General features: G+C 42.8%; 2 protein-coding genes across 4 annotated transcripts; one reads left to right on the forward strand and one right to left on the reverse strand.

Moving 5' to 3' along the window:
- Positions 1–957: 957 nt before the first annotated feature.
- On the forward strand, positions 958–1,857 carry gcnt3 (glucosaminyl (N-acetyl) transferase 3, mucin type; the record flags this gene model as incomplete). Its single annotated transcript, XM_083654785.1, has 1 exon — positions 958–1,857. One exon carries the CDS (start codon positions 958–960, stop codon positions 1,855–1,857), a length of 900 nt encoding a protein of 299 aa, XP_083510911.1.
- A 1,563-nt stretch (positions 1,858–3,420) lies between these two features.
- On the reverse strand, positions 3,421–21,691 carry bnip2 (BCL2 interacting protein 2; the record flags this gene model as incomplete). Of its 3 annotated transcripts, XM_083654491.1 has the most annotated exons (11): positions 20,930–21,691; positions 17,189–17,284; positions 16,990–17,057; positions 16,694–16,870; positions 8,049–8,231; positions 7,364–7,466; positions 7,152–7,283; positions 6,840–6,926; positions 6,607–6,705; positions 5,882–5,917; positions 3,421–4,093 (listed from the first exon to the last, which is right to left on the reverse strand). In XM_083654491.1, exons 1-11 carry the CDS (start codon positions 21,298–21,300, stop codon positions 4,036–4,038), a joined length of 1,410 nt encoding a protein of 469 aa, XP_083510617.1. In that variant the 5' UTR covers positions 21,301–21,691. The 3 variants fall into 3 exon arrangements, with proteins under 3 accessions (XP_083510617.1, XP_083510618.1, XP_083510619.1); XM_083654492.1 differs by lacking the exon at positions 5,882–5,917; XM_083654493.1 differs by lacking the exons at positions 3,421–4,093; positions 5,882–5,917 and having other exon boundaries at positions 6,603–6,705.
- Positions 21,692–21,927: the final 236 nt, after the last annotated feature.

Raw genomic sequence — 21,927 nt, forward strand, 5'->3', positions numbered from 1 at the left:
TGTAATGACTGAATTCCATACCAGTTATTGTAAATAGAAATATAACGGCAATAAAGGCTTCTTTTCTACTTTATTCATGCCCTCAACACACAGGTATTTACCATGAGAGGGATCATTGCTGTTTTGAGCACATGTTGTAAGAGGAGGATATTGAAAATGTGACATGCATCACTGTGCAACAGAACGAGGCCACGGGATAAAACAATATACACCAAGAACTCAATAAAATAAAAATGATTTCAAAGCACATACAGTAAACCCCTCATGTAAAGATGCTGTGTAAAGGTTGAAATCTGAGCTCTGCAGTAACATTCGAGAGCTGGTGAAGTTTACTCTGCTCAAATAGTGGCCATAGGATACTGCAGGACATAGTGGACTAGATCCTGCTAATAGTCTAACAGCAAATAGATGTTGAAATAATTCCTATGCACTTCCTCTTACAACATAGTTTGACACACCTACTTATGGGGGTCATTCAATTTGCATGTCCATTTAAAATGAAGTGGATATGAGCCTCACCCCACTGGCTTGAAGTATAACCTGCAGTGTAGACAGTGTAACCTGTGTTGTCTCCATTTCTTATAGCAACGCAACTAAAACATGGCTCTTACTAGGCCATCGGACTGCAAGAGATTTATCAAGACCCTCTTTCTCATTCTCATGTGTACGTTCCTTTCCTTTGTGCTTTGGAAAACTGGCTCCAACAGGCATTTCATGCCTGATCTCAAACTGCCACAGCAATACTCTGATGACCTGCCTGGCTGCTCGGCTATCATCCAGGGAGACATTGGGAAGAAAGGCGAATTTGATGGGCTTCTGGCATCTAAAAGAAGAAAACCTCTATCTGAGGATCACTACCTTAATGTGACAAAGGACTGCCAGGCTTACATCAAACACAGAGGGTTCATTACAACGCCCCTCAGCGTGGAAGAGAGAGACTTTCCCCTTGCCTACTCCATGGTGATCCATGAGAAGATTGAGATGTTTGAACGACTCCTGCGTGCCATTTACAATCCTCAGAACGTCTACTGTGTTCACATGGACCGGAAAGCCTCTGAAGAATTTAAGAAAGCTGTGAGGGTAATTATTTCTTGCTTCCCCAATGTGTTTGTAGCCAATAAATTAGAAAGTGTGATTTATGCCTCGTGGTCTCGTGTGCAAGCAGATCTTAACTGCATGGAGGACCTGCTGAAGTCCCCTGTCCAGTGGAGGTACCTGCTCAACACCTGTGGGACGGACTTCCCCATCAAGACTAATCGTGAGATGGTGCAGGCACTGAAGGTCCTCAATGGAAAGAACAGTATGGAGTCTGAGGCCACCAATGACAATAAGAAACGCCGCTGGCAGTATCATCACAACGTCACCAACACTATCACGGGGACGGGTATTTTGAAGAGCCCCCCTCCCATCAGCAGCCCCATGTTCTCAGGGAATGCCTATTTTGTGGTGACGAGAGACTTTGTGAGACACGTGCTAGGGGACAGAGAGGCACAGGCTTTTCTGGAGTGGGAGAAGGACACGTACAGTCCAGATGAGCACCTGTGGGCCACTCTGCAGAGGATGCCCTCTGTGCCCGGGTCACTGCCTGCCAACAGCAAGTACGACGAGTCAGACATGCACGCCATCGCCCGGGCGGTGAAGTGGGGCTATTTGACGGGAGATGTGAAGAACGGAGCCCCGTACCCTCCGTGTACTGGCAATTACAGGAGAGCGGTTTGCATATACGGGGCTGGTGACCTCCAGTGGCTTTTTCAACAACACCACCTCATTGCGAACAAGTTTGACCCAGAGGTTGATGACGTCACCATCAGATGTCTCGAGTCATTCCTTCACTTCAAAGCAATTCGCAACCGGTGATCACCAGAACATCCGCTTAGTTTCTTGTAAAGTGTAGGCTATCTAAGTTATAGTATATTTAAGTTTATTTATGTTGGGCCGGCCCTAGGCATAAGCAAATTAAGCAACTGCTTAGAACACTTGATTTTTCTCAATGTATTATATTATATGTGAATATTCATCACACAAAAACAGAATATTGTGTTGTACAGACTGGCTAGTTAATACTAGTGTTTTAATTGCGGGTGGGAAGCTGGAATGAGGGTATGTGTCCTGGTCCTGGTCGCTGCACTAGCGCCTCCTCTGGTCGGTCGGGGCACCTGTTCGGGGTGGAAGGGAACTGGTGGGAATAGCGTGATCCTCCCACATGCTACGTCCTGCCGGTGAAGCTCCCCACTGTCAGGTGAAAAGAAACGGCTGGCAACTGCACATGTATCGGAGGAAGCATTTCTGTGTCTACGGCTCTCCCCAGATCGGCAGAGGGGGTGGGGCAGCGACCAGGTCAGCAGCGGGGGGAATTGGTCAAGTACAAATGGGGGGGAAATCAGAAGGGTAAAAAATCAATTCCCACTGCCTCTGTCAGAGCTGGTGTCACAACAATGAAAATAGAACATGAAAAAAACAGAAAGATAAAGGTATGTTGCTATTACAGATGGGTGTCTGGGCGATATGGCAAAACAACTAATGTGTGTTAGATTTACAGGTATAAATGATGAAGCATTGACAATAGCCAACTAATGGCAGCTGGTGGGGGAACCCAAATCAAATTCTGCTTAGAGCCCCATAAAGGCTTGGGCCGGTACTGGTCTGACATCATGTAGGACTCGGGCCAACAATAAGTAGTCCGCCAAAGAAATCCAAAATGGATTAATTTTTATGCTGTTAAACTGTGCTAAATATGCAGGCTACTTGGGGGCAAGGGGAAAAGGAGTTTGCGACTAGTGTTATTTTTTCTAAGTAGCTTGTTTGGGCACCCCTGATGTAGGCCTACTGTAATAGGTCTAATGCATATGGCAGACAGAACAGGTAGACAAGTAATTTGTAAATACTGTTACAGACTTGATGTCTGGAGACTGGAGAAATGTATTTTAAAATATTCTGATATTCCTATTTGATTTCAGTTAAATCTTTATTGGTGAGCAGTGCCATCTAGTGAGTTGAGGGTTGCACAGGTCTTCAGAGCTTTATTTTACCTTGGGTCATTATCATAGTGTTGTTCATGAGTTAGGACCTCATTACACTGATGAATAATTATTTATCTAATTATATAACTTTTATGGTTATTACAACCATTGTAATACTGATTATTTAAAACGGTTTTTACTTATTTTGGCTTTTCACCTACCTCTGGACATATTTTCTCATGTAATTACAGATTTGTGTGTGAGACTGTGTATCAAGGATTTTGTATGTATGGAAAAAAGTTAATGAGTATTTCTAATTTCTATATTTATCTATATTTCTATAATATAATTTCTAAGACAATGCAAGTGGTCTCACTGTGAAATTGCCATTGTAAAAATGGTGCTATACCTAATAAATAAATAAATAAATACAAAACAACTATGCGGCTCCATCAATTTACTTGCAGGAAATCATGTCATCTTCTTGACCTACAGTACATCAGAGGGCACATTCAAGTGAGGGGGCATGAAGAATACTTTATTTTCCCAGGGCAGGATGATTCGAACAATGAACTTCAGCAGTGAACTTGAACAGTGGAAACGGTGCAGTGAAACCTGCTCTAAGAATGCCACCCAATCGGTCGGGAGACCTAAAATGCAGTTTTAAATCAGAGCAACCATAAAAATATATTAATCTCTCTCCTTTTGTCACCCTTTGAATATAAATATATATTTAAATGTAATAAAGCGGAACATGCATCAACCATTTGTAACAGAGTGCCTTAAATACACTGTAGATTACAACAGTAACTAGGAGAACATCAATATCTACGTTTGGCATGGTATAGTACATAAAAAGGTTATAAAAATGCTTCAGACGGCACATGAGAGAGAAACTGGAGATCATGCGGCTTGACGGTAACACAGCAAAGACTTCCATCATGTAACAGGCAGCCGTTTCCAAAAGGCACTTCTCTGACACAAAGATCTACGTCTCCAGTTACATGGCACAAAGCATTGACATATGAGCGGCTGTGGTTCTACACATTCTTCATGGTTGTCTTCCTCGGCCGAGTCACTCTGGAACAGCAGCAGCAGCCATCTCCACTTTGCCGTGCATGTCCTGGTCGATTCTGCACAGACAGATTGAGTACTCGTCAAGACGTCTGCGGCAGACTGGGGTGGAGTCACAGCTAAGAGGGCTAGGCTAACCGATTATCACAGTAATAGCAGGCGACTACACTTAACAAGGATCTGTTTTCTGAGGAATCACAGGACATGTCGTCAGCCACCTCCAGCTGGTACTAGTTGGCTCTAGATCCAAGATATCAAACACAGAAGTTGTAAAAGTGAGTGGTGATTTTTTATAGTGAACGCAAAATAGTGCAAGCCACCACTATTTCATCTGATCATGGAGCGGCTGTGATCACTGCTCTTACACCATTACAAAAGGATTTCAAAGGGAGTGAGATAATGTTCCCTCACAACACAATGTGTATTGTGTTTTTCGACATATTGGAGGTCTTTCATCTAAACAAATCAATGCATCATTTCGTCTTTTTGCCCCTTTTCCGAAAGCTCAAAGCTGAGTTGACTGAAATATTCTCCATGCTCTACTTACTGAAAACACTGAAACTACTCGACACAGAAGCTCTTCTACAACACTGGGGCCCTCTGCCACTGGCAGTTATTTATGTTGATCTTTTGATTTTCTTCTGAGACATATCTGCACATTCACAACTTCACAAAGTTGTGAATTCACAACATCCACAACTTCACAAAGTTGTGGATGTTAAGGAGGCGCAGGCTACTTGTCAGTAATGCACTGATCCAGTCTGTCTGTATAGACGGTTTTCACCAGAGCGCAACCCCACAGCACTTCCTTTTTCTCAGCATTCGGCAAACTGCAGAAATATTCACTTGACATTGTTACTTTTGTTTTCGCCGCTCAGCTGTAGACGGTTTGCACGGAATGGTCAGTCCTGCACTTGAATGTTTTTTTTTTCTTTTATGTCCATAACAAACACTGCAACAGGAAGTGAGCGGGGGTTCAATTTAGAATGTTTTTGTTGTCAAGTTAAAACCGTCTATAAGGAGGGCTGACGAAGCTTTGTGACAATTAAACAAACATCAGTAAGGAGTAGGTATGCAGTGAGTCATGCAAAGAGCTGTGAGAATGGACAAGCCAGGTGTTCAGTGAGGACTAGTTACTGAAGGGAGCATGTGAGAACATGGCTACAGTGCAACCACACACCACAGTGACTAAGTCAGACTGTAGTACAATAGTTCCACCCCATTCAGTTACACAAACACCGGGAAACATGTACATACTTACCAAGCATGAACCACGTCATATTCTAAACCTGTATTTTTAAGAAACATTGTAGTAAGTGCTACTCACGCCTAAACCTCCACAGCATCATTCTAACATTCAGAACACGAATAAATATTATAAAAAAATAACATTCAGAACACAAATTAATAATTAGTTGTGATAGCCAGCAGCATGGTGTGGGAAGAGCATCCAGTGACACAAATAAATAAGTAACATGGTATGTTTTAATCCACATACTTAAAAGGTTGTATTGTTTTATGGCAATCAAATAAATTCCATAAATTTCACGTGAATTGGCTTTGAGATGAAATTCACAGAATTGCCTCAGAGATGGCATTTGGTTTGTGAAACGGTCACCAAACTACCTATTTCTGAAAATAAAACTACTCAACCGATCAATTAAGAGGAAAAATGTGCAATAATGGGGAAGAAAATTCATTGATTTTGGCCAGAAACTCAAAGCAAAAACTTGAGACAGACGGAGGTGTATAGTTGCATTCCTAAAAGCCAACCAATCAGGTCATTGTTAGTTTTGTGAAATGCAAAAAAATGCCTCGACTGAAGCCCTGGGTGAAAGTGCATATACCTTTTACGGCTTTTCCTATTTTTTTCGTCGTCAAACCTTTAGGGGGGCAGGGGAAATGAGGTTAAGGAATAGAGAAAAGACAGCCAACAGCAACCAAACATCCAAAAGAGCACCATCAACATTTGACACAAGCTGCCATGTGAATATATCCACATTAGGCTAAGCCATCTCAGACAAAAACAACAACAATGAATTCTGCAGTGACTTTTGAGAGCATAAAATTATTTAAAATCAAGAAAGAGTTTTATTATTCCATAGTAGTTTATAAAACAAAATCCACTGGATGCAATTCTATTTAAAAAAAAAAGTCTCCTGCAAGTTAAATCAGACTTTCTAAGTCCTGTCGGGTCAAGTACATTTGAAGGTCATACGATTACATGTACATTTGACCAATTGCCTACACACAAGTGCCTTATTTACTAGCTTTAGAGCTGCTACATGTTCCCATTTCTCCACTTAGACTGATATTGCTATTCTCTTATCAATAAGGTGTATGTCGAGTGTTGGCATGGAGCCTCAGCATGTTTTCATCAAGTAAACCAAAGGGTCCAACACCCAAAAGCTTACAGGCCTTTGTTTTCTATGCTTCAATGTAAAACGTTGTAAGACTTTTCAAACCCTTACAGACACGCCCCTATTTCTTTGCAAAGATCTAATTGGTCACACATGAGACAACTGAAATGAGCTGGAAAAGTGCCAACATGTGTTGAATGGAGCATACTTACTGTTTGATACAATCCGGTATAGACACATACTCCATTGGAACCAATTCGGCCAGGTCAGTCAAACTGTACACAAACTTGATTTTCTGGGTAAATTTGGTGCTGAGAAAAAGCAGGAAATATTACAAAATGTGTTAGAATCTAGAAAAAAGAAAAGAAGAAGAAAAAAACGTACCCAAGAACATAATGTTTTAAAATGATTATTCTCATGTCATGACCTTGAAGATTAAAGTTACCTTATGAAGGGTCTTGTGATTGCCAGGAGAGTGCGAATAAACCAAGAAGGGTGGACAATTATCAAAGACTTCAAGTTCTTCCTTAATCTGTAAATAAAGAGCAAGAGAGCCGTCAACAACGCAACAAACATCCTGTCCCATATTTTGATGCTGTCTGAAATAAACCAGTGGGCTCAGGCTGTGGATCAGGTGGTGTCATGTGTCATGAGTGTCCTGAGTGTGTGGATTGGGTCGTGTCATGTGTCATGAGTGTGTGGATTGGGTCGTGTCATGAGTGTGGTGAGCGACTTCAGAGGAAGCCGTCTGACTCACCTCCTGTCAATCTGTTGATAACACTTTCTGAGCCAGCCCACAGTCGGCATCTTTTTTCGTGACGTCGCCCCGTTCAAATACACAATCATATAGTTCTCCGCAACCAAAAGCTCCAGAGTGCCAATGACATACCTGAGAGGGGAAAATCCCATTAGCACAGGTTCAAAAATAATACTCTTTCACAAGGAAAAATAATTCAAATAAATCCTCACTTGAATAGATTGTCCATGATGTATCTGTAATTTGGTTGACTGCTCTCAGGCATAAAGCACACAGCAAAAACGATTATGGCATTCAACCCATCTCCATAGTAACCTGCAGAGGAAAAACAAAATGGATGCTTCAGGCCCAAAACACAATCTTCCTTGTCATAACTTTGATTCATAATGCCCTCCCCCCCCTCCCAACATATTGAAAGACTGTCAGTATTACAAATGCAAAACATCCTGCTGGGTTTATTTGCAACTGCCTGGAAGTTAAAAGAGCAAAGACACACTTAAAAGAGAAAACATTTTCAACCAGCTCTCTATCTCTATCCAAAATCGGGATATATATATATATATTTTTTTGTGCTCTCTCCGTCTCTGGGGCACGGCTTCAGGATACGTGCCAGTGACATCACTGGTACGAGGAAGTGGAGCAGATTTTGAAGCTGCGCTGGCTCGCATGGCTCCAGAGCTACAGATTGTATTTTCTGTGTGTACAGAACGAGCATTAACGAGCCATACCACCTGGCGGGGGCGGAGTTTCTGCCAGCAGATGAATGGGGAGCTCTTGGTGCAGGAAACATGGAGGGAAGGTAGTCGTAGACATTGTTCATCTGCATATACTAGACATTGTAATGATACAAAGCTGGTTGAAAAGCGGCAACGTCGTTTTCCTTGAAATACCACTGACCTCCATGGCTGATAACCCTCTTGTAGGGTTCAATGGCCTTCATGTCCACCCGGTGTTCCTGGTCTCCGATGCGAAACACCCTCCAGCGCCGGCCCTCCTCCCTCTCCTCGGAGACGGAGTACTCCTGCACAGAGTCCACGCCCTTCTGCAGCACCTCTGTGGTTTTCGGTTTGGGAAGATCATCTACAAGGAAAAGAGGAACTTTCACTCCATAGCTTGGTCACTGGCCCCTCTGGATAGACATGAACAGTATGAGGAGTGGCTCGCTTTCATGAAATCACATCTCTTTGAATCAAATCGTCTTTGAATTCCTCAAATCACTCGACAAATGATCACAGAATCTTTCAATTCACATGCACTTTAATCACTTGTTTTCAACAAGCATTTTAATCATCACACATCTTTATTTTTTTTTACTTCCACCTCTCATATGTATCTGGATAGCATTTCTTGACTCTGAATGAATGCCAACAATAACATCTAAAGGTCATGTCTCCCTTTCTCCTCCCTTTCAGGTTAAGGTCAGCTACACTGTGCTACAAATTTAATAAGGATTATGAGAATAATGACTATGATAGCCTACTAGATCAGCCACTGTTAAAGTCACAAATGTTTGTTTTTTTTACCACATCAACGGATATTCTATGTCATGCATCTACTTCAGCTTCAAACAACTTTGTTCATCCCACAAGGGGCAATTTGTTTAGAGCAGCTTGTACAGAAAACATAGAAATATCATACAAACTACTCCACCTACGCACCTGCCACAAGACTTCTCAGGTGTGCCAGGGGCATTTGGATGATCAACTGCAAATTATGTCAAATTATTCTTATTCTTTCTCAAATTAAGCAATTATCAACAGAATTATGTTGGGGTTCTGGCTAAAATGGTGGTGGTGGCGGTGGTTGGGGCTTCTACAGAAAACAGTACTACGTGACATTCAAGCTCTAGGTTTATAGCAACATGTTCAAATAGTCATGAAACAAACCTCAATGACAAAACTGGCAAACCAAATTACATCACCAATGATTATGTATTTATATATGTATGATGCATGCAACAAGCAGGATGGAATAGAAAACAAAATCACATCAATATACTTTTATCAGGATCTAATGATCAAACAAATGTGCATCGTGTCAGTTCAGCTAACTTTTTTGATTTGTGTAGCACAAGATTACAATGCTAGTGTTGCATGTGTATTACCGCTCCAGTTAAAGCATAATTCAGGTGATTTTCAACCTGTGCCTTATTTTCTAGTTTTTGCCATCATGATTGTATTACAATTGATGTGTGACAGTTGATGTATTACAATTTTCAACACTTACTTCTCTGTAGAGCTTTACGTGCTTTCAGTTCGCTGAAGCGCTGGTTCTCCAATAGAGTACCACAAGGATGACGTATTTTTGTAGGCCAAACCAGAAGTCATGCACTTCCTGGTTCCCTCATCTCAAAGTTAATCTTTACAAATGAGAACCACTTTTATGATCTTTGAAGCGTTTTATGAAAAATGTGATTTTTAAAAATTACATTTACGCTTCAAAAATCATAAAAGTGGTCCTCATTTGTGAAACTTATCTTGCTGAACACAAAGTTTGCCGTTTCATAAACGTTTGTTAAACACACAGACCTAGGGTGACCAGACACCCCGGAAAATGCGAGACAGTCCCGAAGTTACAAGCAGTTGTCCTGAATCCTGTCCCGTTTGTCCCGAAAAGTGATAGATAACAAGCTGCTGGGCTGTGCGATCTGTCTGTATTGCTGTGAGACTCACTTACTTCAAGGCAAAAATGCTGTGGAGATCTGAATTGGTGACACGGTAATGTTAATATTGAAAAATGCTATACTGAACGACGTAGCCAATTGTGTCTTTTGGAGCGCGGCCAAATTATATCATGAATAATTAATAACATAATGGCGGCCGTGTGGAGGTAGGTGCAATTCTCAACGAGCTGCTGCTGTTTTAAACTAGACGATGGAGAGTAGCCTACAGCCTTCACTGCAGTAGGACCCTACACCCTACAGCCTACACCCTACCCTACACAGACCGTATTCAAGACATGTGACTTTGAGAGCAGGGAACAGGAAGTGCTAACATCCGGGTCTCAGGCAGCTGCTGCCTTCCAGACAACTGGGACCTTCGGATTTTCTGGCCTCCTATTAGGAAAAGTGCGCTGGAACGGCACTCAAAGTGGGAGCTCCGACTTGAAACCTGGGAGAAAAAAAAATCTACCCCCACTAGGCTGGGAATCAGTTGTCTGATGTCACACAACAATGGCCGCAACCATGGAGTATGTAGTCCAAAGTATGAAGTGCCTAAATAAAATGTACAATAGAGTCTGTTACCTTATGTGTCATTGCTGCTCCTCATTTTAATTTAAATATGGAAGGAGGGTGCTCTGCTCGTTGTTAAAGTGTAACTAACCTCCAAAACACTTTTTTTCAGCTTTTAACCAATATATATGACTTTGGGGGTGATGTGTGAAGAATTCTGCTCAGAATTTCCACATTTGACACCAAACTGTTGCCATTTTACCATTTGTATCATTTTTCAGCAGCATAACTGGCATAAGCGCCCTCTACGGGTCGAACACTGCTTTTTTTTTTTTTCTCAAATGAATGGGAGATTAGGGGCACACTGACGTCACAGTGCCCCCAAAGACTATGGGATTTCAAGATAATTACTCCCCTACCCCCTCTGTACCCTTTCGGCTCCTCAGAACTCCAAGCCTATTCTTATTGAAGTTTGCTCTTAAAATACTGAACCAAACGTTGTCAAAGTTGGCACATGTCTTAATTATAGTTAGTTTCCCGCTGAATGTGTCACTACTTTATTAATATCTTACCTGAATAAGCTCGAATGATGATGTTTATATTATCAGTCCGAGTTGGAAGCACTGTCTCAAGCCCAGGCAGGTGGGAGCGGGCAGGAGAGAGTCGTACTGTAACCTCATGGACGAGCCTCAAGCTCCGGGGGCGCGCGGCCGCGCGCAGCAGCAGCTGGGCTCTCTGTGCTCTGAGAGCAGAGAGCAGTCTGATATTTCCGCAAACAAATAGCGTCGCAGTTTAGCGCACATGTAAAATATAACGCTATACTACGACGTGACAACGTGACAAAGCTGGTCTAAACACATCGGCTGCTGTAATATCGTCACTGTGTACAAGCAACGGGGGGGGGGGGTTGACTCGCTGTGTGTGTGTTTTGCTGTCTGGAGCACTTTCTCCAGTGCTCTCTGTGCACAGTCTGACATTTCATTGGAAGCACTTTCTCTCGGCCAGTCAAACGGGAGAGTCTGCTCTGCTCGCTCATGCACCCGCGGGGCGCGCGCACACTGCACACAGCAGCAGTGAGAGGCGGGGGCTTTCAGTCAGCAGAGCAGAGCAACTGGCTCTGTCTGTGTGTGTGTGCTCCGAGGAGGAGAAGAGCTCTGTCCTGCTCTGCGCCCTATGAGGAAAAATCATAGGTGCTGTAAATTTCATCAAGAATCACGAAAACCCCCAAAACGCAAATTAAAAACGGATTTCATTGCGCGGTTTATCTCTAGTTAGACGAGGGAATTACGTGGAGAAATCTCGCATTGTGTTACCCCAGAGCGAGAGGTTTGTCCTATTGTGGGTGTGCTGCTGTTAACGAGCCCATGTCACTTTGCTCCCGTAACGTAGTTTGAGTAGTTTCCATAGAGTTACATGCAGAAAAATAATTAAATTTCTAGTTCGCCACTGAATTACCAAATTGATATAACTTTCAACCATTTTGAGCAAAGCTCTTTCCAAACAGGCCACCAGCGTTGGCTAGTTGCTGATATTTATACAGATATGGCCCCTCTCAAATAAATTATTTTTGAGGCAGTAGGCAAACTGTAATGGCGTCGATTTCCGAAAAAAAATCTGGACTTCAACACAGCCAAAGAGTCCAGTATAGACAAGAGCATATGTCATTTCTTGGTTTTTTCCATAGGTATTTTCAAATCACTGTTCTAATACATATCTAGGGGGTTAGTCCCCCTTTAAGCTGTCTTGTTATTTGCCAAACAAAAAAAGTTTGGCGCCGTCCGCCATGTTTCTTGGTTGCGTTTTGCCTTTGTGCTCTGGAATGCTTTGAAGGTGGGGGGTGGGACTTTTCCACTGGGAAACACCCACGTCCCAGGTGTCTGGAAGGCAGCATTACTCATTCCTGTGGTACTCTATATACACACCAAAAGGTACACTACACACAATCCCCAACAGTTGAACCCAAAAAGCACAGCACGTCCTTTTAACACAACACTCAAACCGCAGTTAAACATGTTTTGAATACTCAAACACATTGTATTGACAGAAAATCCAGTATGATAGCATCAGAGTACTGGAACGGTCTACTTACCAAATAGCTCATACTAGTTTAAGTAACACATCTAACATCTAAACCTATGCGTGAGTGTTATTGTGTTGAAATGACGTGTTTTAATCACTTTTGGGGGGGGGTTGCTGGTTTTGGAGATTGTTTGCTGTCTGGGTGTGTATAGACGGTTTTCACGAAATTGTGTTGCTAGGGAAAAGTTTTAAACGTACAGTAGCTTTTCCCTGTCAGCTAATTGTATTAGCAAACACTGCAACCGGAAGTAAGCTAGGCGCCATTTTGAATGTTTATGTTGTCAAGTTAAAACCGTCTATAGGACAGCAGTGCTCCCGGTGACTGAAGGTAGGTAAGCCTCTACCGTGAATTATGGGAAGACATTTTGAATACAATAAATCATGATGGCAAAAACCTGAAAAAATAAAATAGGGGAAATATGGTCAGGTTGAAAATAACCAGAATTATCTGTCAAACATTCATCTTATTTTGTTAGGCTACAATGTATTTATCATGTCAGTTCTTGTGAAAACAAGTATATGACAATTGGAAGAACTTGTGAACACCACTAATGTAAAAAATGCTTAATAACTGGTGACAACTTTGTAACTTGATTTTTCTTTTCTCAAACAAGAAAATAATTGGAGGGGGGGGGGGGTGACATGCTCATAAACATTCACTTAAACATAAAATAAGGGAATGCAACAAAGGACACCCCTTGATTTGTTCAAACAATGTAATTGAAGGTGGAACATAATCTGCACAGTTTGGGTTGATTGACTCATGGCTGAGAGAAAACAGCGTCTGTCCAGGAGACCTTACCACAAGGAAGAGAGAAAGCTGTTGCTGGCCTGCAGCCTGTTTCCAGGCAGACAATGGAAACAATTCTTCCAAGCGACAAAGTGGAAGGCAGCAGAATGGAAACACAAAAACAACAGAGCACATTTTAACTACACTTCAAACAGTCAAACTCCTAAGACTAAGTAAGGACTGTGCTCAGGAACTGGACCCAGGAAGTGAGATTCTCACCAGGGGAAAAAGAGACGTCTGGTGTAAACACACTTGAAACTGTGTCAAAGCCAGTGAATAAACCACACCAGGTCGACTCGAACATAAAGCTTGTAGTGAACACAACACAACCCACAATCTTCTTCCAGGTTTAGTGTAGCTTTGCATGCCTCTTAGGCCATGTTCACATTACAGGCAAATCCGATTTGCTGCTAAAGTCACGAATCACCATTATCTTGATTGGTTTCCCAAATCTGATTTGGGAGTGTGTCCGCACTGCCACAAATCTGATTTGGGCAAGTGTTCAAGTCGGATCTGTGTGTCCAGACCTCCATATGTGGTTTGGGACAAGTGACACAAATCAGACTTGGAGCGTCCAGACTCATAAATCCAATCTGGATAGAATCATTAATAGGTCATTAAAGTTCACAAATCAGATTTGGCCTCCTAGTCTGAACATGGCCTTAGTACATCCCAAATTTAAAACAATCAAATTTCTATCATTTACTTTTTTCTATATAGAAACATGACAATACCGGAGGTGTTTTCGGACCAGAGGAATTTTTTCATAGTTCTAAGAACAGTTGGAGGAACGATGTCCTTTTTCTTGTGTTTGCACCAGAAGGAACTGAGAACCATATTGTTAGAATGCCGTTTTGAGGGACTTTTTTTTAGCTCCGACTTCAGGGCATTGAGCTATATTAAATATGGAGAGATGGTTTCTATCTCCGCCCAGTAGGGTCGAGTGAAGCCGAAATCCTGCCAGATCAGTGAACCAGATTCTGCGCAGTAGCTCCGTTGAGTTAGAACCTCCGTGAGGTCCCCGCCCCTCTGAACGTTCTTATGTAGAGCTGCTTTTTCTAGATTTGCGCACAGTGCGTTGTGTATTTATATACAGTCTAGGTCTGTAAATATGGCACTTAACGCTACTTCAGTCCCCAACCAACGATACTTCCTCGTGCACCTTTCTCAAAAATATTTCCTTTTTATTGTGGTCCATCGGTATGTCTGGTAGATAACAGATCAAGCCGTTTTAAGCAGTAGCTGTGTCTTGTCTATGTAAGGGTGTATTCACACCTATCTCGTTTGGAGCAGTTGTTCCGAAACGGAGAGCATTTTCCCCCTTGGTGCGGTTCGTTTGGGGGAGTGTGAACACAGCAATCGCACTCGGATGCGGGACAAAACAAGCGGACCGAGATCGCCAAGAAAGGGTGGTCTCGGTCCGCTTCCAAACGAACTCTGGTGCGGTTCGTTTGTGGTGAGAACGTGAGCCGACCTCGATCCGCCACAACAGCAGTAAACGGTGCGCATTTTTGGATAAACCAGCTGCCGTAGTCAGCTGCGCTGTGCGTAATGGCCTGAAGAACGAACATTTTTATCGTTTAAAAACAACATCTTTCAGATCCTGTTTTGGCGACTTGTGACTTGCATCGATAAACTTTGGGGGATTTTTGGATCATCACATCAGCAGTTTGAACTCAATCAACTTACCTCGGACCATGGGAAGCAACGTTAATGTGTTGAATCTCTACGGATTTTGCGTGCGGTGTGCTGCGCAGCACACCGCCCTCTCTCTCCCTCTCTCTCGCTCTCTCTGGTCTCCATTCAATAAATGAAAACAAATCGTGGTAATCAGAGCCAGCCTTCTTTGTGATAAGATTGTCTGGTTCAATCAGACAATCAGACTGATTGCATGTCTTCCTCGAAATGTCCGTTATTATTAAATTATTTATTAATATTTTATTCCTGACAGGACAGGTGTTCATATAGCCTATGTCTCGGCTAATCCTCATCTCCGTGATAGTAGCCTAATAGCAGAATTTGCGAGGGTCTTTGATCTTCTATCTCCAAATTCCCAATAGCCTAAATAGGCTAAATAAATACATAGGCTTACATAGGCTACATAGCATACATTAATAAATAAATAAAGAACTTTCTCCCTCTCTCTCTCCCGATCCCTCCCTCTTTCTTTCTTTCTTTCTTTCTTTCTCTCTATCTCTCTCTCTCTCTCCTCGCACGGCGGACGCCCGACATAGCCTAAAATGTAGGTCTAACAAAACGCATTTTTATAATCATATAGGAAAATCTCTGGGAATTATTTTGTCCATCCCGAGAGGCTATTAGCCTATCAGAGTCTCTGCTGGCCAATCCAGGAAGTTTGACAATACTATTTGGACCGTTTCATTTGTGGCTGTGTGAACACAAACGAACCAAGGCACAAATGCAACAATTGTATCAATTAAGTACCTGAATCGGAACAAAGCAAACGACCTACAGGTGTGAATACACCCTAAAACTAACTCTAGATCTATAATATGAAGAGCCTGTCCAGCCAATGACGGCTTGAGACTGGCTGCCACAGCTGTCAATCATCCCTTTTTATATGTCGAATAACTACTTAAAAACAAACTGATCAGAAAAATGACCACTTGCACAGGCATTAGCATGATAATAACTATCTAAAATCATACAACCAACCTTTGGAAAAAAATAATCTGACGTGTACTGTGATTGTTTCGGATGTGATTTCCCCATCCACTAACATGGGGAGGCGGGCCTTGTGACCTATACTGGCACCTGCTGCCAGAGCGGCGATGTAACATGCAGCGGCTTCACTGAACGGGACCAGATCTTCAGTCCATCTATTATATGTCGATGCTTCAGGGTAGGGACTTTCCCAGTACAAGAGGAACATTTACTGATCCAGAGACGTAAGTGTATGTTGATTGTTCGAATTTCTTGAAATGCGCCGAGGTGGTAATATCATCACCAACGCTAACTTGCGGGAAAAGAAAATAGCAAGCTAATGTAAGCTAGCTAACTGTTAGCCAAAGTAGTATCCCCGTGAACACTCACTTGCTTTGCCGTGTAGCTACTAGACTAGTAGCTACACGGCAAAGCAAGTGAGTGTACTAGTAGTACTAGTAGCGGCTTATGCGCTTCAGCCGCTGAAGTTCAGTGTTCCTATTGGCGGAGCGAAAGCAAACAGAAACTAGACACTGGCACTCAGTAGAGTGCAGATCTCCGCCAGCCAGGCACCGCTACAGCTAACCACGGCCAAACCGAAACCAAACTGCAAAGGGAACCACTATGGGAGTCAGACGGATCTCACACACACACACACACACACACACACACACACACACACACACACGATAAAAAAGCCATTGATGGTATGTAGTTGTCGGGGGAGCTCCTCAGCGGGCAGTTCCTCTCGGATTCCCCACAACTGTTTGGTGCGAAAACGCCTAATGAAGCTAATAAAGGTTTTTTGATTGTCATTACATAACATGGAGTCCTTACCTTCCCATTCAAACTCATTGCTGTTGTCTGAAGGCGTGTCTATGTCATCGAGATCCAACTCTGTACTTTCGTCCAGCTCGTCAGAGAGAAGAGAGCCCTCACTGCGGTCCAGAGTAAGGCTGATGTCTGGAGCAGTGAGCCTCTTCTTGGCTTTCTTGCCGTGGTTCATTGCATAGCCTGGAGAAGACGTTGAGCCATCAGTGGGATAATCAATAACATTTGTAGGAACAATTAGCCCTACTATTCCCCTGGGTCATTATAGCAATGCACCATAAAACCATAATCTGTTTAGTTACCTGGTTCTCCCTCTTCAGAGGTTCCAGCAAAAAGCTCATCATCAAGCTCCTCTTCCTCAGGCAGGGGCCTAACAATTAAACCAACAGAAGCTGACTGAGAACAGGTCTGTGACTCGTGTGTCTTTCAGAGCGCAGAGAAAACAAATGTGTGATGTGTGGTGTCCTACACCCAAGAACCATGCATTGTTTGACCAAATACCTTGGGAAGTCCTCATCCTGCCACTCTTCCTTTAGCTCAACCCCTTCCATTCTTAAGCGCGCCTCTGTTGTGGCAACTGATTCCTGGCGCTCCAGACTGGAAAAAAGTAGAAGCATTGTAGCATTATTATTATTATTTCAATAGTCTGACAGCTAAACGGCCCTCTTGTGCTACCAAGTTTCCAAGTTCAAGAGCAAGGGTAGTAAGAGAGATTATCTGAAACAAACAAAATCCAAACGCATAATTGCTTATCTGTGAACGGTGGCTTGTGACTTGTACAATCCTTAAAAGGTGACATGGGAGGGCTTACTGCCTTTCCCCCCCGACAAGTCCAGTCTATGGAGGAAAAGCATGACACGCACCAACTGCTGAATAGATGCTGTGTGTCGCAGCGCTAATCAATACTCAATTCACAGTCTGCCATGTTCATTAAGAATCTCTCCAATGCCTCCAGCTTTCAACTGGCTCATAATCAGGTCACTGGCTTCTTGAAAAGCTTGTAGGCTAAGAAGCCGTGTGTTCAAGGCTTAGTTTGTAAAGCATAAGGCGACTTACTACTGTAATGCTAATCAATGCATCTGTGTCTTCAGTGTACAGAGCTTCCTTTGATGCATTAATCACAAACATGCGTGTGCTGCTAGCACTCGACTCAGACACTAAAACATTCTGAGCATTCAGTGCTCAACATTTTCAGAACATATCAGTTTAGCTGTTTGGTTATGTATAGTGCTAATCTGCCCGTTGCATTTGAAATCCAGCTGAGAGAGGGAGAAGTATCACAGGAATGTGGATTCTTGAAACTGAACCCTTGCCACCAAAGTGCACCAGAGGCCTAGTGGCTACATGTAGCTGGGGACAGTCATATAGGGAGTCAAATTGGTAGCTGAGTGACATAATGATAATGATAATAATGACGACGACGATGACAACAACAATAATAATAAAAAATAATCTACATTATAATAATAATAATAATAATAATAATAATAATAATAATAATAATAATGCCCTAACTTAGTCGTGAGTTAAAATGAGGGTTGACTTGAGCTGATTTATTCAAAGAATGTAAATACAAAATGTTCTTGGTTATGGTCCCCTTCAAAAAAGAATAGCCTAGCCAAGAAAGCTTCAGTCTTCTGAAAATTCAGTAGGAGGCTGTCAAGTCATAGCATGGTAAACCAGCCGGTCACGTGACCGGCTGGTTTACTAGGCTAGTCAGGTCAAGCACTACAAAATTATTGCTCCAATGCTAACTTGATTTCATCAATATACATGTTGGAGCATGGTGAAAGGAATTGCATGACTAAATGTTGATTATGTGCCCATTAGGTTTTCCAAAATGTGAAATCATACCGCCTGCGCCGCATAGTTTTTTATGGTCTTGACTCTTGACTGAATTAAGATTTCACCATTTTGGAAATAAGAGTGGAATATTACTGGTTGGTATTATTGGCTGGACATGATTCTGCTCTCCTTCTGTCTAAAGTAACCTTTTCTTTCCATGTCTGCTCCCATGTAATGTTATCATCTTTCATCTTCATGCCTCGTAGTATTATACTGCCCATGTATGACTTTGATTCCTTCATTTAACACTGCATTCTGGTCGGTCCTGCTATGGAAACTGTTTTGGTGCCCCTTGCTTAATGATATAGATTAGCCTATCTTAGCTTTAGTGAAGTGCTCTGCAAGCTAAAGCGTATGGCTCTTCTGTCAATAAACCTACTGATGTGATTAGTTTATAAGATTAAAGGCCCAGACACACCAACCGGACGTCAAAGAACTAGTGAATGGCACTGTCAATGTCAACCCTTGGGCTTTTGCTTGGGTAAGAAGAAGAAAGGAAGGGGCTGAGCGAGACGAAAAATAAGGAGAAACTGCACTAAATGGGTGATATCATACAGCGACAGGCTGAAGGGGCTTTCCCAAAGCCAAAGGCCACGTCGTCGTGAAAATATTAATTTGTGTATTGGAATGATCAGGTGAAGTTGAAAAATGAGAAGAACTTTTTGTGCATGCCCTCTCTTCTCTGGCATTGATGATTGGCTTAACCAGCTGACCCGCCAATCGGAGTGATTTCTCTCACAGGCAGCCCGAAGCCGTTGCCTGATTCAAAATGCTGAATCGGCCAGGAAAGCCGCCGATAAGGCCGACTAGTGCCAATGGCGCAGGACAGAGGACAGTGGGACACCCCACAAAAACCAGGGCCACGGCACAGACGCTCACCGCCAGCCAGACGTCGACTGACAGCCCACTGTGGCTGGGGCTTAGGGGTCAGAAAGACAGTCAACAGCAAACACATTGGGTGATCCTCCCACGTGCTACGTCCTGCCGGTGAAGCTCCCCGCTGTCGGGTGAAAAGAAGCGGCTGACAACTGCACATATATCGGAGGAAGCATGTGTCTACGGCTCTCCCCAGATCGGCAGAGAGGGTGGGGCAGCAGGGGGAATTGGCCAAGTACAATTGGGGGAAAAAATTAGGAACAATCAGAAGAAAGAAAAAAAATTAACCAAAACAGCAGCACATGTGTTTTTCAAATAGAGATCAGTATAGGATATTTCCAAGGATCACAGAGAAAGAAAAGTTTTGTCTGTAAAATTGCAGGCCAGCCAAGTGATGCTATATCTAGCTAGCCTAGGTAAACCCAGCCCCCACGTGACCTGCTCTCTCAGTTCCCAGTCAGAACAGGTCTGAGAGCAGGTCACGTGGGGGATGGGTTTACCCAGGCTAATATCTAGCCTATGTGATGTTAGTCATAGATAACATACACAGTTGTAGAAATTGATTTAATACCAGCCTAGAACTGGAGGAATGACAGTAGTGGTAGTAGAAAGATTCTCTGTTGAGGAACCATGATAGATGTAGGCCAGTCAACTTTTAACTGGGAGGAATATAATGCTATAAAAGCCTTGGCCTGTGCACTACTAAACAATGGCTTTCAGTTTGTCTGAAAACTACAATAAGCAAACTTTGTGTGTGGGAAAAAAAAGTGCTACATTACACTTTCATTGTACTAAATTCAATGCTGAAACTCAAAACACTGACCCACTTTAACATATTGTTGTGTTGTGACTAGTGTTACCATTGTGACTAATGTTGCAGAGCATTTTGGGTAGTTGCTTTACTCTACTTCCTGCGTGGCCAGTTCTGAACAATCATCAAACCTGGGGAAATTGCATAGATCCTGACCATAATAATAACATTATTATTATAATACCAAAACAAATATTTGTGTGCGTGAATGTTCAAATTACACTGGAGCTTCAGTCAGCAGCACTTGGGCTTTGAAAACACTGGCAAACAAACAATTAGGCTTTATAATAATACCTTTACTACTATGGACAACGTATGGACATGTGTCAAAAACAAAAAACAAGTACCTTTGCAGAACGGTTTGTCAGCTAAACCATTTTCAAACCCAGTATATTGAAACATTGTAACCTTACTGATACTGGAGGATATTAGATATGCATCTCAGGTTTGATACGAATGGTTCGGGAACTTCGGGTATTACTGTAGTCTGTGTGACAAAAGTACCATATCCCTTTGTTTAGAGATTTAAGATCACAGGGACTCAAAACTAGTAGCAGCTTTTCTAGTTGCAATCTCTGTCATTGAACTGACTCTAGCCTACACCCAGACAGTGGAACTGGGTCTGTTAAGAGTGACTTTGGTGAAGCTAATAAAGGTAGACCGAATAGAAAGGTGTACACATACACACGGCGGGGGCATCCATACATTACCTTCCACTGGGTCCAGAAGTTGAGCATGGCTGGGGAAGACTGACTGGAGTTGAGCGTCTTGGCCCCGACTGTGCATGTCCATTGTCTGGGGTTGTCCTACTTCTTTCCTGTGGCGTACCTCCTGTTTTGGTCGGACTCTCTTGAAGTGCCTCTTCGCCATTTTCAACGGTGCGTTGTAACTCGTCTAATTCCTCTTCATCGCCCTCTCCTGATACTCCAGATGATGAAGGACTTCTTGGAATCTCTCTATTTCCCAGCTCCTCATAAGTCCTGCTGGGTGTGTCGAGATCTGGGCGACCATTGTTTAAATTCATATCACTTAACGTTACACCCTTCAGCACCACTTCACTCTCTATCACATCCGATGCCATGAATTTCCCCGTCGCCGTAATGTTAGTTGCTTGTGCTGATCAGAGTGAGTATTTGATACAGAAAATTAACTAATAGGCCTACTCCAAACACTGGCTTACAGTTGAGCTAGCGTTATATCAGTTAGCTAAGCTACATCCGACACAACACAACGTTAGCTAGCGTGCTAGGTTAGCCAATGGGACTCTTGCCGTTGACAGCTAACGCCAACTATAGAGTTACAAACGGAATGAATTTCATATTAGCCAGATAATGTTACATTTCTCAGGGTTCAGAGCTGACCTGATTTTTTATTTAAAATGCGTCACGGCGCGATCTTTAGAGTCCAAAAAGTTACGTAGCTAGCTTCTCACAAGTAGTGGTACGCAGCAATCCTACTTTTCCTTCCTTCCTCTGAAATCCACTCCTGCCGAAGTCTGTCCTGCTAGCGAGACGAGCAAGGGTCCAGCTCCGGCCGGGGCCAGTACAGAGCACGCCCCCTAACTAAGTAACGCTAGTGCAGAGCACGCCCATAGTATAACCTCGCGTCACCAGGCTCTGGCCTCCGTTCACAAGTGATTTTGTCACCCTGCCTGGTTCCGGCCTCCGTAACGTTAACAAAATTAAAACTTAATCGTAACGTTATATTT

Source organism: Poromitra crassiceps (genome assembly GCF_964638095.1).
Source record: "Poromitra crassiceps genome assembly, chromosome: 18".
Taxonomy (NCBI): domain Eukaryota; kingdom Metazoa; phylum Chordata; class Actinopteri; order Beryciformes; family Melamphaidae; genus Poromitra; species Poromitra crassiceps.